This window comes from Mesoplodon mirus, assembly GCF_964341445.2.
Source record: "Mesoplodon mirus genome assembly, chromosome: 12".
In the NCBI taxonomy this organism is placed as follows: Eukaryota; Metazoa; Chordata; class Mammalia; order Artiodactyla; family Ziphiidae; genus Mesoplodon; species Mesoplodon mirus.
In genome coordinates this window covers 92,838,333-92,857,252 of record NC_138988.1, presented here as the reverse complement: position 1 = coordinate 92,857,252, position 18,920 = coordinate 92,838,333, and the positions used below count along the sequence as shown (strand labels likewise).

At 36.3% G+C, this 18,920-nt stretch overlaps 1 protein-coding gene across 1 annotated transcript in view; it reads right to left on the bottom strand.

Moving 5' to 3' along the window:
- The window catches only part of NUP153 (nucleoporin 153), an 80,811-nt gene that overhangs the window by 38,647 nt on the left and 23,244 nt on the right, over positions 1-18,920 (bottom strand). The window contains exons 3-8 of the mRNA XM_082638458.1: positions 8,210-8,458; positions 7,921-8,060; positions 7,711-7,839; positions 1,988-2,104; positions 1,857-1,901; positions 1,690-1,746 (exon numbers count right to left, since the gene is read on the bottom strand). Of these exons, the coding sequence (XP_082494584.1) occupies positions 1,690-1,746; positions 1,857-1,901; positions 1,988-2,104; positions 7,711-7,839; positions 7,921-8,060; positions 8,210-8,458 (737 nt within the window). The remainder of the gene's footprint in view (positions 1-1,689; positions 1,747-1,856; positions 1,902-1,987; positions 2,105-7,710; positions 7,840-7,920; positions 8,061-8,209; positions 8,459-18,920) is intronic.

Below are 18,920 nucleotides of genomic sequence, written 5' to 3'. Positions count from 1 at the left end.
ATACTATGAATACAGTCCTTTCACCCAGCAGCAGCTGTGAACAACATTGGTTTCCAGGGCAAAGCCTCTGTATAGTTACTATCTCTTCCCTAAATCCTCATCACAAATGTGCTGATCCTATAATTCAATAAACAAGTCTATTTTGTAGACTGTTCTGATTATAACCGTAAAACCTGAACTACAATACTGTATTCTGGTCTTTATACTTCCTAGCACCCATTACCAAAATTTTATTGATACCATACTCAACCATTAATAAAATTTTTATTGATGAGAACTTCTCTTATGGCACAATTTTTTAATTTTACGTCTTTTTAAGCAATCTGATATAAGTGAGTCTGAGAAAAGCAGCTAATGGCTTAAATTAACCCCATCACAGCAGCCAATAATGAATTCTCTCTTGCCTTATTACAAATGTCTGGGTACTACGGAAAACTGAGAAGCAATGCTATCCCAAGAAAAAACTCAATTAAGCTTTCAGAATTTCATAACAATAATTATAATTTACCAATATCTTGAATATAGTTACCACAATTAATTCAGAGATTTATGATAATTTTAATCAATTACTGCTGGGGGAACTTGGGGTCATAATAAATGCTTTCACAAGTAATGATCTGGGAATCTGCTTCCCCTGAAGGAAATTTAACTAGCCACAAGTATAACTGACAAAAAAGATACCTCTTTAACTCTAACTATCAAGCATTTTTCCCCCCACAGTAACCTCCAAAGCTAATTTTAAACAAATAGAATACACTAAAAAAGGTTATCAATGTATAATCTATATTATATTTTTTATTAGCTCTGCTATCTTGGAACAGTACATTGGCTGACTGATGGAAGATATGCCAACTAGAAATCCCATCACACATAACAAATTTGACATAATGTTTATGAGGAAAATTTACAAAGATAACTATGTTCAATGAGGGCTTTAGTTCACTGAACTTCTAATTAATAAAAACGTCAAACTCCGTTCACTCTTATTTTCATTTATCAAAAGGTATAAAGACTGACAGGAATATATAAAATAGATAACTAATAAGAACCTACTGTATAGCAAAGGGAACTCTACTCTATACTCTGTAATGGCCTATATGGGAAAAGAATCTAAAAAATGAGTGGACATATGTATAACTGATTCACTTTGCTATACACCTGAAACTAACAAAACATTGTAAATCACCTATACCCCCCAAAATTTTTAAAAATAAATAAAGTTAAAAAAAAAAGACTGCCAGGATACTGAAGATGGAAATGCCAAATAACCAAGAAATATTCACTGGGCATCTACTACATATACAGCATGTGGTAAGGCCCTCACAAGAGGTTACAATGTCCAAGTAAAAAAAAATCTATTTTTTCAAACATGTTCCCTAATGACTATCAATTAAAGTCAATTTGTATATGTGCCAACTTAAAAGTAAATATAGGGCTTCCCTAGTGGCGCAGTGGTTGAGAGTCTGCCTGCCGATGCAGGGGACACGGGTTCATGCCCCGGTCCGGGAAGATCCCACATGCTGCGGAGCAGCTAGGCCCGTGAGCCATGGCTGCTGAGCCTGCGCGTCTGGAGCCTGTGCTCCGCAATGGGAGAGGCCACAACAGTGAGAGGCCCGCGTACCGCAAAAAATAAATAAATAAATACAACAAAACTGCCAATACCTTAAATAAATGCTAAAGAAGTCTTACCTTTTCCCTTCTGGTCTGAAAATCTGTGGTGGTATCTATCCCACTCCTATCAAGAGGCTGAAAAAATAAAACACTATTAGAATAGATGGAAAACTTTGAAAAAATACGACTCTCATCACCAATATATAAAAATATTATCTCCTAAAAAGATTTAAAAGTCAACTTACGGAATTCAGAGGAGAAGTAAAAACAGATGGAATTCTTTTTGCATCCTGTTAATGTTGAAATAACAAAATTAAGATTTTTCACTAAACTGAAATTCTGTTACAATTCTGAATTTGTGATTTAAAAAATTTACCACTAGAGGGCTTGACATCTTCTCTAAAGACTGCAATATCCTCCGAGCTGTTGAACTAGTCACACCACAGGATTGTGCGTTCAGTTGCTTAGCTTTCATCTGTCTTCTGACTGGTGCCTATAATGTAAACCTTGAGTTATTTGTTGGAACCGTAAACTCTAAAGCACACATTTCAGGAAATGAAAATATTTACAAAATAGAATGAATGTGAGAAGTGAAATAGGATTAACTGTTAACAGCAACTTATCTCTGGGTGGTATCATTAAGCTCATGTTCAACGTTTTTTCTTTACGCCTTTATTGAAAATTCAATTCTCTGAGAAATTACTTTTACAATCAGATAAAAATGATAAGATAGCACACACTACTCTAAAGACCTGTCAGCTATGTCAAATGTGAAAAATGAGACAACTGGTAAAAAGTTATAGTATCACCTGGATCAATTTATCCCTGATATTTAAATCAAAGAACACTAATGAGAACTGCATTAGTATTAATTATTTTTGGTATTAAATAACTTCTAACTATAGTAACATCCAAGATAGCTAAACAAGGCTGTAAACTTTTACTGAAATGGAAATTAAAAATTTTAAACTGACTTATTTCTCAAATTTTAATATAAGAAAAATTTTAAATACTCAGGCTATTTCTTAATAAATGACTTTTAAATGTTCTTAAAATTGGAGTTAAGGAAAAATCCTTATAAAGAATAAACATGTACCCTTTAACACACATGCAGTGTTTACAAATTCTAATAGAAACACTTCCTTTTGTCATGAACGCATTATAACATTCCAATAGCCAAGTGACTACCACAAATGTAGTCTGGAAATGCTTAATATAAAAAAAATATATATGCTCACATTCAAAATATAACTCAGTTTCTATAAATAGCTCATAATATCTGAAAACTTGAATCATAATAACTACTTTAAATAAGTTTCTCTGATACCAATATTCATTTTATTTTCAGAGTAGCTGCAATATTCTACGTTAGTTTTATTAAGAACTTGGTGCACTGTTTAGGACTGCTGTTCAGGCCAGAGGCTTTGGCAAACATGAGGCAACATTAAAATCCTTGGGGAAAACATGACAGTCTGTCATTGGATTCTGCTGGTCACTGGCCTCTCAGGGCCTCAATTCACAAATCAATAAAATGGAACTGAATTAGAGAATCTTTAATATACCTCCCAGCTCTAACACCCTAGGAAAGGAATAGGAAATAGATTTAACCCCAAATATCAATGATGAACAGTTGGAAGCTCATGCTGACAAGGATTCTAAGGGTATGTCAGGACTCAGCATTAAAAAGTACAGGATGTGATACAAGAAACAGAGGAGGAAATAGCAGAAATATACTCTGACTTGGACTATTCCATGAATCACAGGCATGCTTCATCTTATCTTCTAATACACGCTGAACTATTTTAACTGTAAACATTTTGTGAAAAAGAGTAATATGATCCAGTTTAAGCTCTAGAAAAAACTCCCTGTGTAACTCCAACATCCAGTTAACACTTTAAGTAACAAAATATTGCCCTTAATGAACAACACACTCAGAAATAAGACTCATAATTACTGTCAATTACATATAGAAGCATCCTCTACTTAGGAAAGAAACTACTCTTAAGGACAAGACACAATCTTCATATATACTGGCTTTTGTGTCATTTCTATATCATGGATTGTCATCTTCAAATGGATCTCCCTCTCCAAAAGCCTACCAAAAGCCTACAGGCTTAAAGTATTATTACACCTCCATCTTTAAAAGGTCAAAACCTGTTATGTAAGCACCATGACAACATACACATGAAACTGGACTTTTATGATCAAGTAACTCTTGGGACAAAGCACAGAATGATGCAATTTACCTTAAATTGATGTTTTTAAAAAATTAATCAATTTCCAATTGTTCTGTTAATATATGTATGTAAATACAGCTGATTTTGTATGTTGACCTTTATTCTGTGACCTTGCTAAGCTCATTTGTAAGTTCTGACAACTTTTTTTTGGCGTTTCTTAAGGTTTTCCATGTAGATAAGCACGTTGTCTATGAATAGGAGTCATTTTTACTTCTTCCTTTCTAATCAGGGTGCCTTGTATTTCTGTATTCTTGCTTTGGCTAGGTCTTGCAACACAACACTGATCAGTAGCGGTGACAGCAGACATCCTTGTTCTCTTCCTGATCTTAGGAAGAAAGTACTAAGCTTTCACCATGAGTACGATGCTAGCCGAAGATTTTCCGTAGATAAAATTTATCAGGTTGAGTAGGTTCCCATCTATTCCTAGGTCACTGAAAATTTTTATCATGAATGGATGCTTGATTTTGTCAAATGTGTTTTATGTATCTGTGGAGACGTTCATTCAGTTTTTATTCTTTAGTTTGTTTCCATGATAGATCACATTAATTTTCAAATGTTGAGCCAACCTTGCATTCCCAGGATAAACCCCACTTGATCATAATGTAGTATCCTTTTTATATATACTGGGTGCAATTTGCAAATACCTGTTGAAAAGGCTTGTGTAGGTAATTCATGAGAAATACTGGTTTGTAGAGTTCTTGTAATGTCTTTGTCTGGTTTAATATCAGGGTAATGTTGGCCTCATAAATGTGTTTATGAGGAAGTATGCCTTCCTATTGTATGGAAATGTTTGTATAAAATTGGTATTATTTTTTTCTTAAATGTTTGGTAGAATTTGCCAGGGAAGCTATCTGGGCTTGAAGTTTTCTTTGGTGGAAAGTACTTTAACTATGAATTCAATTTACTGAATAGACTATTCGGGCTATTTATTGTTGACTAATACCAAATAACATAAAATACTTAGGTATACATCCAACAAAATATGTGTAAGGTCTGCGTGATGAATACTACAAAACACTGATGAAAGAAATAAAAAGACCTATATAATGGAGAGACATACTGTGTTCACTGATTGGAAGACTCAATTTTGTTAAGATGTATATTCTCCTCAAATTGATCTTTAGATTCAATGTAATCACAATCAGAATCCCAACAGATTTGTGGAAACTGATAAGGTAATTCTAAAATTATGAAAAAGTAAAGGAACTAGGAAAGCCAAAACAATCTTGGGCGGGGGAAGGGGGGTTTGGAAAACTCAGATTACTTGATTTCAAAACTTAATATAAAGATAAGAATATAAGAATATATAAGAATCAAGACAAAAGGATAGTGTTGACAAAAGATATATATATATATATATATATATATATATGCACTCACACACACACACACATCAATAGAAAAAAACAGAAAGTCCAGAAATAGAGCCACCTATATGGTCAATTGATTTTCATAAAAGGTGCAAAGGCAATTCAATGGAGAAAGTACAGTCTTATCAACAGGACCAGAAAAAATGAAAACCTGTATGTTAAAAAAATGAATCTTGATCCACACCTCATACCACACACAAACATTTTACCTCAAAATGAATCACAGATCTAAATTAAAACCTAAAACTATAAAGCTTCTAAAAGAGAACAGAAGAAAGTCTGTGACCTTGGGTTAGGCAAAAATTTCTTAGATATGATACCAAAAGCATGAACCATAAAAGGAAGAAAAAACAATATGCTGAATGTCATCAAAAGTAAAAACTTCTCTTGACAAGGTATTGTTCAGACAAGCCAGAGAATGGGAGAAAATATTTGCAAAACATATATCTAATAAAGGACTTACATCTTGAATAATGAACTCTCAAAACTCACTAGTAAGAAAAAAAATTTTTTTTAAATGGGCAAAAGGGACAGACAAAATAGGTGAAGGGGATTAATCGGTGTACACTTCAGCTATACAATAAATAAGTCACAGGGATGTAATGTACACACGGGGAATATAGTCAGTAATTAATATTTTAACAACTTTGCATGGTGATGGATGGTAACTGGTCTTAATGCAGTTGTTTCATAATGTATAAAAATATCAAATCACTATGTTGCACATCTAAACCTAATATTCTAAATTAATTATAACTCAGTGAAAAATGTTTTTAGATTTTTTTTTAATGGGCAGTAAGATTTGAACAGGTACTTCACCTAAGATATATTGATGGTAAATAAGCACATGAAAAGATGCCCAACATCATTAGTCATTAGGGAAATGCAAAACCACAGTGAGTTGGAGTTATCACTACATGCCTATTAGAATGCCTGAAATAAACAAAACACTGATGATAACAAGTGCTGACCAGAACACACTTATGATACTGGTGAGAATGCAAAGTGGTATCAGCCACTTTGGAAAACACTTTCATGGTTTATTATAAAATTAATGTATATTTACCATCTGACTCAGCAGTCCAACTTCTAGGTATTTATCCAAGAGAAATGAAAATTAATGTTTATAGCAGCTTTATTCACAATGGACAAAAATTAGAAACAACCCAAGCATCCTTTCACTGGTGAGCAGATAAACAATAACTCAGCAATAAAAAGGAACTAACTATTGATATATGCAAATACAGAGACTGATCTTAAATACACTATGCTAAGCAGAATAAGCCACATTCAGAAAACTACGCAGTATGTGATTAAATTTATGACATCCTGGGAAAAAACAAAACTACAGGGAAAGAAAACAGATCAGTGGTTGCCAAGAGGTAGAAGTAGGAAGAAGGGCTGACTACAGAGATACACAAGGTAATATTCTGGGGTGATGGAAATGTTTATTCAGTATTTTGATTGCAGAAGTGGTTACTCAACTGTATGTGTTTAGTTAAAATTCAAATACCGTGGAAAGGGTAAATTTTACTACGTGTAAATTATACCTCAATTTTTTAAAAAAGGAATTAATCATCATGCTTCCTAAAACACACACACACACACACGGACTTCCCTGGTGGTGCAGTGGTTAAGGATCTGCCTGCTAATGCAGGCAACACAGGTTTGAGCCCTGGTCTGGGAAGATCCCACATGCCACGGAGCATCTAAGCCCATGTGCCACAACTACAGAGCCTGCAGTCTAGAGCCTGCGAGTCACAACTACTGAGCCCGCGTGCCTAGAGCCCATGCTCCGCAACAAGAGAAGCTACCGCAGTGGGAAGCCCGCGCACCGCAACGAAGAGTAGCCCCCACTCGCCGCAACTAGAGAAAGCCCACGCTCAGCAACAAAGACCAAACGCAGCCAAAAAATACATAAATTTAAAAAAAAGAATCCACCTGCCAAGGCGGCAGACACAGGTTCGATCCCTGGCTGGGGAAGATCCCACATGCCACAGAGCACCTAGGCCCGTGCGCCACAACTACTGAGTCTGCGCTCTAGAGCCTGCAAGCCACAACTACTGAGCCTGCATTCCACAACTACAGAAACCCGCGCACTCTAGGGCCCACATGCCACAATTACTGAGCCCGCGTGATGCAACTACTGAAGCCCGTGCACCTAGAACCCGTGTTCCGCAACAGGAGAAGCCCACATACCACAACTAGAGAAAGCCCGTGTGCAGCAACAAAAACCCAACACAGCCATAAATAAATCAATGAACAAATGAATGAGTGAATGAATGAATAAATAAATCACAAATAATGTATAAAATGTTCCCTTAGGTCTCAAATAATATTAATATAGCCCCTAAATGAAAAGAATGTAATCCAGAGTTCTATCATTTCACTAAAGAATAACTAAACCAAAACTCTATTTGAGTGCCAAGTTACTTATTGATTATTAAAAAAAAAAAAAAAGGGTTACAAATCCTCCTCCCTTTCAAACCAACCTGATAGGGTGTGTTTTGTAGTTTAGACTGTCTTACAGCAGCTGCTGCCCCACCATATGTCGTTTTTCCAGGGTAAAAAGGAGAATCTCCAAGCTGACTTGTTTTAAGAACTGAAGAATTCCCAAGTGACTGCACAAAAACATAATGATAAATTATAAGCAATAAACACTCAAAACTAATGTGGTTAAATCAAATCAAATTAGTACTCACAGGAGAAAGCGTTCCAAAGACAGACAAGTTGAATGCTGGTTTTTTTGAGCTGGTGGTGGTGTGCTGTGAGAGTGAATGAGAACGTTCAGCCTCTGGGGACCACAGAGGTGGCACTGAAGTGTTCTTTGAAACAGCTATATCTGAAACAAAAATATGCAATGCATAGTAATGCCACTGATTACAAGGCCTATATTTTTATAAATTGAAAATGACAACCAAATTAGAAAAAATTATCCCATGAAATTTATTTTTACTACCAAAATTATATACTACCAAATGCCAAGAATACCTTTATCAGAAGCTCTTGAAGAAAAACCACTGGTGGTTGAGATGTTATCATCATCATGCTGAGAGGTAGAATCTTTAATTTCCTTTACGAGGGAAAATCCAGAACTGCCAATTGGGAATGCCGAAGATGTGGAGGGCTGACAGTGTAACACAGGAGATTCCAACATGGAGAGACTCAGATGGCTCCGATGAAGAGAAGGCCTTGTTAATACATCTGGATAATTTGAAGCAGTACTAGTTGTTGAGGGTTCTTAAAAGAAAAGCATTAATATTATGAATACTCAACTTAGAAAAAGCAATACACTGTCAAAACAAAACAGTGTTTGTTTCAAGAAAATATACTGTATAATATAGCTTCAATTAAAAACACTGAAGCCTCCCATAAGCCCAATTTAAGATTTTCTTTAGCCAAAGTTTCAACTAACTGAAATTTACCTAACCTAGTGTCAAAATATACTTCATTATCAAATACACTTCTAAAAGTACAAAGTTCTTGATTTCCCTTGAATTGGTATTATAAAACATGCTCAATAAGAAAGAGAAAAAACAATAAAATCTGCTCATGGAAAAATAAAAGCGAAGAAGCTATGTAAGAAAGTCATAGAGCGGCCATATTGACATCTGGCAAACTCCTGCTTGAATCCCCGAGAAGCCGAGGCGCGTGGTGTTGGCTTCCAAGTTGGAAAGGCCCTAGGAAGAGAAGGTTGTCCACGTCACAGAGGGGTACAGCTTCCACCCGTTTGACTTCACAGTGGGCGGGAGCGTTCTAGAGTCGTTGCCGACTCTAGAAAGTTGCCGCCGTGACGTCCCGAGGAGCAGGGAAGGAAGAATTAGGAAGGGACGTTTGAGCCTGCGCAGGGGCCACGTTTTACCTTTTCCCGTCCAGTTCTCTTTAGGGTGAGGTTCTTCTTGGTAAACCAGGCCTTAAATTCCGGGTGGAACCTGCCGAGAACTGCAAGTTGAAGGGCGGCGGCTCACCGAGTTTTGCCGAATTAATACGAGGCCTTTTCTCTTGTGATTAAAAGTCAGGCAGCCTTGGGTTCAAGTTTTAAACCCTGTCACCTATGAGCTGTGCCATCTTAGTTGTATTCTTTAATGTCGAAGCCTCAGTTTCCAAAATTGACTTCACTCAGTAGTAAGGTAAAATGCTTAGCTCCAGTGCTTGGCATTTGGTATGCCTTATTACTCACACCACAGGTCATACATTTCCAAAGCAACTACCTAAAAAGGTGTACTTGTTTTAAAAACTGGCGTAGTGTTCCTACACGCGACAATTAGGTAAAGAAAAATTATGAGGATTCATATATTCATAATTATATTGAATGCAGAACCCTGTTGAGGCATCAGGGGCACAAAAATGAATGAGGCATGACCCTCACGTTAGCAGAACTCATAGGCTACAGAGTCTAACCCTTATAGCCGCAACTTTAATTTGAATACTCACTCTCAACCCCCTTCCACTTCAAGAGTAGCCCAGTCTTGAAAACAGAAGGAGAAATCAGTCTGATAGAGTAGAAACTGCCCCTCCTAGGAGACTTGCCTAAGGGAATATTTTACTGGCAGACGACAGGCTCTTCCAGTTAATCTCCACCAAAGCCTGCACTGTGGGCCCCTCACTAATGCTATGCCAATGAGGAATAAGAAATCATAGCTTTAGTTTGCTCTCTGGGTCAGGGCAGGCTGTTTAGCATAAAGTCCTTTGGCTTCAACAAACTTAGCTAAGCAAAACTACTCAGAGATCCTTGCCTTGAGCTTAAGTAGGCACATTCACACAGGTTTTACCCAGAAATAATATAAAACTAGGATTTGCATCTTTCCCCTGCTCCCTTCCAAATTAACTTTTATCTGCAGTATTTGCAAGAACATCATTACTACAGCTACCAAGTTCCCAGCCACTTTCTCTATTCATAATATAGTTAGCAATCCCATTTTCAGGAATTTAAAGTCCAAAAATAATTTAAAGTTGGGATTGAGGGGCCCACGTACATATGGAATCACAATAATAGCTTTCAGTTATTGAATACATACTATGTGCTAAACATTGTGCTATCTGCTTTACTTCTTTGACTCTCACAAAATCCTGTCAGTTAGCTGTGGTCAGTTGTTTATAGATGAGTCACAGAGAATTTTAGTATCTTGATAAGCTTGGTATACAGCTAAAGATGCACTGAGGTGAGATTTCAATCTAGGTGTCTTTTTCTCCCAAGTCTTAGCTGTTAATCAAGGGGTATAGAAGGATGAGGAAATCCATTTCTTCATGTTTAAGTTACCAGTGTAATAAATTGGCAAATCAGTCTAAAAGTTTTTTTCAAAAAAAAAATAATTTTTTCCCAGTTATAAGCCATATATACATATCTATTAATATATAAGAACTGTTATCCAAAAAATTAACTGTAATACTCATTTTCTATTACTTAGCACTTTCTTTTGTTTATATGAACTACATTTGAAAACATTTCACTTCTTTAAAATAAATATATCATTCAACTTCCTGCTAAAAAAGAAAAAAAAGTCATAAAACAAAAAGGTAAGTCCATCCCTCCAGAAACAACCCCTATTAAATTTGTATATCCTCTAATGGAATACTATTCAGTCAATAAAAAAGAATGAAATTTTGCCATTTTGCATCAACATGGATGGACATGGAGAGTATTAGAAAGTATTATGCTTAGTGAAATAAGTCAGCAAATGGCAAACAGTGTATGATATCACTTACATGAGGAATCTAAAAAACAGAACTAATGAATATTACAAAAAAGAAACAGACTCACAAATACAGAGAACAAATAGTTACCAGTGGAGAGAGAGAGAAGTGGGTGGGCACCAGACGGGGGTAGGGATAGTAAGAGATACAAACTACTACATATAAAATGTATAAGCTACAAGGACATATTTATTGTACAGCACAGGGAATACAAGCAATATTTTACAATAACAATAAAGGGAGAATAACCTTTAAAAACTGTGAATCACTATGTTGTACATCTGAAACATAATACTGTAAATCAATTATATCTCAAAAACATTTGTACATCCTCTCAGACATTCTATATGCATACACACATTTTCCCTAATCACAATCATGCTAATGCATTATGTTCTGTGACCTGTTTTTTTCATTTATCATATAATTTTGTCTCCATATACAGAGCACATTCCATGTGAAGACCACATTCTATTTTATCAGACTGATCTAGCATAATTATTTATGTAATTGTTTCTCAATATTCTATCAAACATACAAGCGCACTTATACTTGCAGACTTTGTATTCTTTTTGGATAAATCCATGGTTCTTTAAATATGTAAGAGAAACATGAGGAGAAATTATTTAAGAAATATGCCTAAGTGACCCACAAAAAATCTGACTCTAAGTCTGAAATTGGGCCCATAAAGCAGCCTGAGTAGTGCAAGGTATCCTGAGAATCAATGGATAAACAATGACTTGTGGAACTGCCCTGTCATGCTGGATCAGAGTACATGCTCACTTTTGCTTATGAGAGATACTGTGGATCCAAAGGTTTTCTGTTAAGCTATACTGCATAAATAGTAAATGACAATGTATATTTCCCCCATGCTCTCCAATACTGGATAATAATAACCTTTTCTGATTTCTGTCAATCTACTGTGTCCAGTGGCATCATTACTATCTGCATTTATTTAAATGACATATTGAGCACCCTTCCCTATTCATTGGTCATTTATATTTCTTCTGTTAACTGCTCATTGATAAACTATAACTATATACTAATATTTTATTATCTTGCTAATAAAATTAGTCCAATCTAGTTTCTTTTTGATCAGTAAGATTACTGTGACATGATCTGAAATATCACAACTAATTTTTTTCACTGTTGGTTGAAACCATTATTTTTTTGATGGTGTCCTTTGTAATATAGAAAATAATACGTATTTTAACAGAGACTTCTACCATTCCAAGACTGAGAAATAAAAAATTTTACTCTCTTCTTTTTGGCAGTATTGCTTTTATTTCAATATAAGGTTTAATCTTGACTCCATATGGAATCAGTTATGATGAAGTAGTGAGGGAATGATTTAGCTTCATTGTTTTCCAAATGGTTAGTCTGTTTATATTCTAAAATAATCTTCTTGGGCTTCCCTGGTGGCGCAGTGGTTGAGAGTCCGCCTGCCGATGCAGGGGACACGGGTTTGTGCCCTGGTCCGGGAAGATCCCACATGCCGCGGAGAGGCTGGGCCTGTGAGCCATGGCCGCTGAGCCTGCGCGTCCGGAGCCTGTGCTCCGCAACAGGAGAGGCCACAACAGTGAGAGGCCCGCGTACCGCAAATAAAATAAAATAAAATAAAATAAAATAATCTTAAGTAAGCCATCTTTTCCTCACTGATCGAGAAGCCACCACTACCACATAGTAAATTCTAAGAGGCCTTCCCCAACGATATATATCTATACCAGTACCATAATGTTTTAAATCCTATACCTTTATAACACATTTAATGCTTGTAAAAGTTACTCTGACTTACATCACATTTCCCTTACTCTTTTTCAGGATTTCTCTATTCATTTTCTGGTGTATTTTTAAGAACCTTAGAATCATTTGTCAAGTTTCCAAAAGACTCTCTTCCAGTTAGGCTGGAATAAGTGGGGCCCTAGACTAGCCCTTCTTACTGTAAATAACTATAAAAGTGGACAATATACATGAGGTAGTAATTTTCAGACAACAGAAGACGGACAAGGAAAACTCACAGTGAGCCCTATCGCTACCCAGCTGTCTAGGAACATTTCCAGACCTGGCAGAGAGAGGTGGAGTCAAAGCAAAATACAGTAGGCAGAAATCAGAATTAAGGGCATTGAACAGTAGAAAACTACACAGAAAGGGGCCTCCAGAAGTCTACACAGGAGTGTCCAGAGCGTGGACGGGCTATACATACACAGAGCAAGACCACCTAAGGCTTACCAAACAGCAGCTGCTATGAAACTGAGAAAACAGCTACTAGAAGGTTGATCAGTGCTAGGGGAAAAAAGCAGTGCTGAGGACAGTGAAGTTCCAAGACTGCCAGAATTTAGAGGTCCCATAAACACCTCCTTAAATAACCCTGGCATTCAGCTGAGATACCAGAAGAGCTTTCCCTTGAGACTAAGGGCCATGTCCTAGAACAAGACCTGCTGTAAACCCATCTAAAAAGCCACAGAGGAGACAGAGTTTGGAGGCTAAATCCTGTCACTTTAGGGGACTTAACACACACCTTAGATTTTCCACAGATGGACATTAATAAAACATAGAACTATGTAAGAGTTCAAAATGATCATTCAGTAACAACTGCTTGCTGAAACAAGAATCAATACTTCTCAGAGGAAGACAACAGAACCCAGAATCTCCACCCATATTCTACAAAATAATTTAGTCAAAAATCACTTGAAAAATCACATTTTAAAAGATGCTTCTATTGTTTCACTATGACACATGATTTCTGGTCTGTGGATGACTGACATATTAAGCAGTGGTTTCCATATTACAAGTAGAAATAAAAAACAATAGATTTTTAAGTTTTAACAAATGCCTATTTAGTATCTACCTGAAAGAAACAATTTACAACCTCATTTCACCTATTAACATGCTACACTATATTAATAATTCCCTAATGATTAATGATTCCTTGCATCCCTACATTAACTGTCCCCAATGAGTAAGAAGAGTCTGCTGTTCTTTACTGTGGTGCTTGACTGTATTTGCTACTTGAAATTACTCTGTAATCTTCTTCTATGTATCAATACTATCTTTCTAAAAGTTTGTCTTCAAAAATATTTACCAGCTTAAGCAATGCAAAACAATTCTGGATTATTTAGTTTCCAAGTGCTATTGTATTAAAAAAAAAAAGTGCAGACAAAAACACTCAAATAAGACTAGAAGGAAACATCAACATAACAAAAGCCATATATATGAAAAACTAACAGCTAACATCATACCTAATGGTGCAAGACTGATTTTCCTCCAAGACCAGGAATAAGATAAGAATGCCTGCGTTCCCCACTTCTATTTAACACAGGATTGGAAACTCTAGCTCGAGTAATAAGGCAAGAAAAAGAAACTAAATTCATCCAAATTGGAAGGGAAGAAGTAAAATTATGTTTTCAAATGATATATCTTATACGCAGAAATCCCTAAATATTCCACCCAAAAAAAAGTGTTAGAATAAACAAATTCGGCAAAGTAGCAGAATACAAAATCAACATACAAAAATCAATTTTGTTTCTATACACTAACAATGAACAATCTAAAAAGTAAATAAAGAAAATGATTCCGGGCTTCCCTGGTGGTGCAGTGGTTGAGAGTCCGCCTGCCGATGCAGGGGACACGGGTTCGTGCCCCGATCCCGGAAGATCCCACATGCCGCGGAGCGGCTGGGCCCGCGAGCCATGGCCGCGGAGCCTGTGTGTCCGGAGCCTGTGCTCCGCAACGGGAGAGGCCACAGCAGTGAGAGGCCCGCGTACAGCAAAAAAAAAAAAAAAAAAAAAAAAAAGAAAATGATTCCATTATTAATAGCTTCAAAAAGAATAAAACACTTAGGAATTAACTAAGGAAGGAAGTGAAAGACTTGCATGATGAAAACTATAAAACATCGCTGAAAGCAATTTAAGATGTAAATAAATGGAAAGACATCCCATGTTCTTAGGTTGGAAGACCTAATGTTGTTAAAATGTAAATGTACTACCCAAAGTGATCTGCAGATTCAATGCAATTCCTTTAAAAAAAACCAATGACTTTTTTTGGACAAAATAGAAAAATCCATTCTAAAGTTCCTATGGAATCTCAAGGGACCACTTATAACCAAGATAATCTTGAAGAAGAACAACACTGGAGATCTCACACTTCCTGATTTCAAAAACTTATTACAAAACAGTAATCAAAAGTATGCTGCTGGCATACAGACAGACAGGTAGACCAACGGAAAAGAATAGAGAACCCAGAAATAAACCCTTGCATACATGGTCAAATGATCCTTGATACAGTGCCAAGACCAGTCAATGAATGGGGAAAGGACAGTCTCTTCCACAAATAATTTTGGGAAAACTGGATACCCACAGGCAAAAGAAGGAAACTGGACCCTTATCTTACACTATATACAAAAATAAACCCAAACTGTTTTAAAGACCTAACGTAAGACCCAAAACTATAAAACTGATAGGAAAAAAAACAGAGAAAAGCTTCAAGACATTAGTCTTGGCAGTGATTTCTTAGATATGACAGGCAACAAAAGAAAAAAGACATGTGGGACTATATAAAACTTAAAAACTTTTGTGCACTAAGACACAATCAAGAGTAAAAAGGCAACTTACAGAATGGTAGAAAATGTTTGAAAATCATATATATGATAAGGGGTTAATATCTAGAACACACAAAGAACTCCTACAAGTCAACAACAACAAATCAAATAAACTGATTAAAAACTGGGCAAAGGACTTGAACAGACATTTCTCCAAAGATGATATACAAACAACCAAAAGCATATGAAAAGATGCTCAGCATCACTAATCATCAGAAAAATGCAAATCAAAACCACAATGAGATACCACTTCACACTCATAAGGACAGCTACTATCAGAAAAAAAGAAAGTAATGTTGGCATGGATGTGGAGAAGCTAGAAACCTTGTGCACTGTTGAGAGGAAATGTAAAATGGATGCGGCCACTGTGGAAAACAGTATGGTGGTTCCTCAAAAAATTAAAAATAGAATTACCGTATGACCCAGCAATTCCAATTCTGGGTATATATCCAAAAGAACTGAAAGCAGAGTCTCAGAGAGATGTGTACAACCATGTTCCTAACAGCATTATTCACAAGAGCCAAAGGTGGAAGTAACGTTAAGTGTCCATCAACAGATGAATGAATAAATAAATGTGGTAAATACATACAGTGAATATTCTTCAGCCTTAAAAAGGAAATAAATTCTGATACATGCTACAATAATGTGAATGAACTTTGAAGACATTCTGCTAAGTGAAATAAGTCAGTCACAACAGATTACTGTATGATTCTACTCATATGAGGTACGTAGTCAAAGTCACAGAGAAACTACAATGGTGTTTGCCAGGGGCTTGCGGGGAGGGGGAAGGGGGAATTAGAATTTAATGTATATGTAATAATTTCTTATCAAGCTTGCTCAAGTTAAGACAGAAACTGGCTGGAGCTTCGAAATCTGCTGGTATTGGCATTTAAACCTATTGGCATCTAAAGATGATCATATTTCAATTTCTCTGCAGTCAGGATTCATACACATACAGGCTGAATTGTTTCTTAGAGTATTAAGTATTCTAATTTTGTAGTATGTTATATCCTAAAAGTGCTGTTCACTTACCCATTCTCTCATCCCTACAGCAGTTTATCCTATAGGATAAAAGTGATAGGACAACTCTCTAGATATTGGCAGACATTTAGTAATCTAGTATATACAGAAGCTATAGAGAAAAAAGAAATCTAGTATGATATACTTCTACTGGAAGGTATGCTGCTAATAGCAATGCCAGTTTTTTATACTTACAGAGCTTCCTTAACCTCCAAATCAGGCCCAATGAAGGATGCATTTTGGGATAATAAGACTAAATAAGGCCACATCATCTACAGATTCACATCAGCCATAAATGCCCAGTTTCTAAGAGTACACCTATGATCACATAGTATCAATCAGCCAATGTGGTCTACAACTTCAATCTACTGCTGACTAGCATATTAGATATGCCATCGTGGGCCTCTCAGAGGCCTGAACTCTTACTGAATCAATAAAAATCTAACAGGTACATTATTTGAGGTTCTCCTCACTGATCCATTTCATTACCCTAGCAGAAGAAATCTAGACACCTAATGGCTCACCATCATTAAGACAGTCAATACAAGGAGGTACATATAAGCAGACAGCTGCAGACAAGAGATCTGAAAGGGGCCACAGATTCTATAACTGTCATACTGCACTGTGCTATTTGAAGAATGTCCTATACTCTCCAGCTCCAGTTACTATTAATACAGAAGTTACAGTGGTAAAATTACTATTTAGTAAACAACCCTCAGGACTGTTATATCTAAATTATTTTAAGCTTTTGATAATTTTACACTACTTTAAGAGCAAGTATATCTTAAGTTGTTTTTCTGGGGGGGGGTTTTGATTTTTTTTTTTGCGGTACGCGGGCCTCTCACTGTTGTGGCCTCTCCCATTGTGGAGCACAGGCTCCGGACGCACAGGCTCAGCGGCCATGGCTCATGGGCCCAGCCGCTCCGCAGCATGTGGGATCTTCCCCGACCGGGACACGAACCTGTGTCCCCTGAATCGGCAGGCAGACTCTGAACCACTGTGCCACCAAGGAAGCCCTCTAAGTTGTTTTGAGAATGCATTGTCAAAATTAAGAGCAATGTTTCACAGAGTAAACATAAACTGATTTGCTACATCTAGTAAGATCTATAGTCATCATACTGGGGAGTTATCAATGGTACTGTAGTCACACATTATGTGACTGCAACTATTGAATAAATACTTTGAGAAAGATGGAGGCAGACTGTGTGAAGAGAACTGCCTGGAACTTACAGATTTTAAGATAGGAGCAGGAGTCAGCTCTTAGACAAGACAGAGGGAAAATGCCATCAAGTTTTTGAAGTTAATATCAGAAAGCTGTTCACAATTTGCTTCTAAATAACCAGGGGAGTTAGACTGAGAAGGTAGGTGAATAGATGTGGGAATAAAGAAAACAAAGTCAGCCAAAAGCTGGTTGTCTTTGAAGCTGGGTAACAGGTACATGGAGGTTCTACTATCCTCCTTACTTTTGTAGTTTGAAAATTTCCACAATAATTTAAATTTAGAAGTTATTCACAAAGGCGTGTGTAATATACACATAACAGAAAAGCTACCTTACAAACCTAATAATATAATGAATAAAATCCAAGTTGGAATTAACCTTGGCAGACCATTGAATTAATTCCATAATTTCAATGAAAATACAAACAGAAAAGAACTTTACAGATATAAAATGAGAAACGCCATTAATCTCACACCTGAATTAAATTCTTCAAGTTAGTTAATCCCCACAAGCATACTCATTAGGGTGCAAAAGAAGGCTTCAGTCACTGTAGATATACGCTGCTGCACACTAAAAGTCTCCAGTCAAAAGAAAGAAGGAAGCTGTGGTCCCATTTGATGTCCAGAAAAGAGAACAATATAGAAGCAGTCACCTTAGAGATCTAACAAATAAAACCTCAAGATGGTTGGTGGTAATATATTAGAAAGAAATCTTGAAGAGCACAGATACTAAAACTCCCTAAGTTACTCTAATAAAAATAAGCAAGGATTTGAAGACTAAGCCAAACTGAATATCACTAAGAAAACTTAGATTTGCCATTTCTCCCAAATAAGAATCACTCTTTCAGCCCATTTCACCCTCACTAGTTTTCCCTTATAAGCAAATCAGGCAGGAAAATAAGTTACTGAGTATACCAAAATTAATAGGCACATCCACATCAATTATTTAGGCAAGACAAGATTTCAGAGTTCAAAAAATTTTTTATAATTATAAGTAAAACATGTAGTGAAAGAAAAAATATATAAACTGAAAGAAACATATACTTGAGGGATAAAGTGGACTTCATCAAAATTTAAAATTTTGTGCTTCAAAGGGCACCATCAAGAAGCCAGAATAGGAGAAAATACTTGCAAATCATATACAGGTAAGGGCTTATATCCAGAATATGTGAA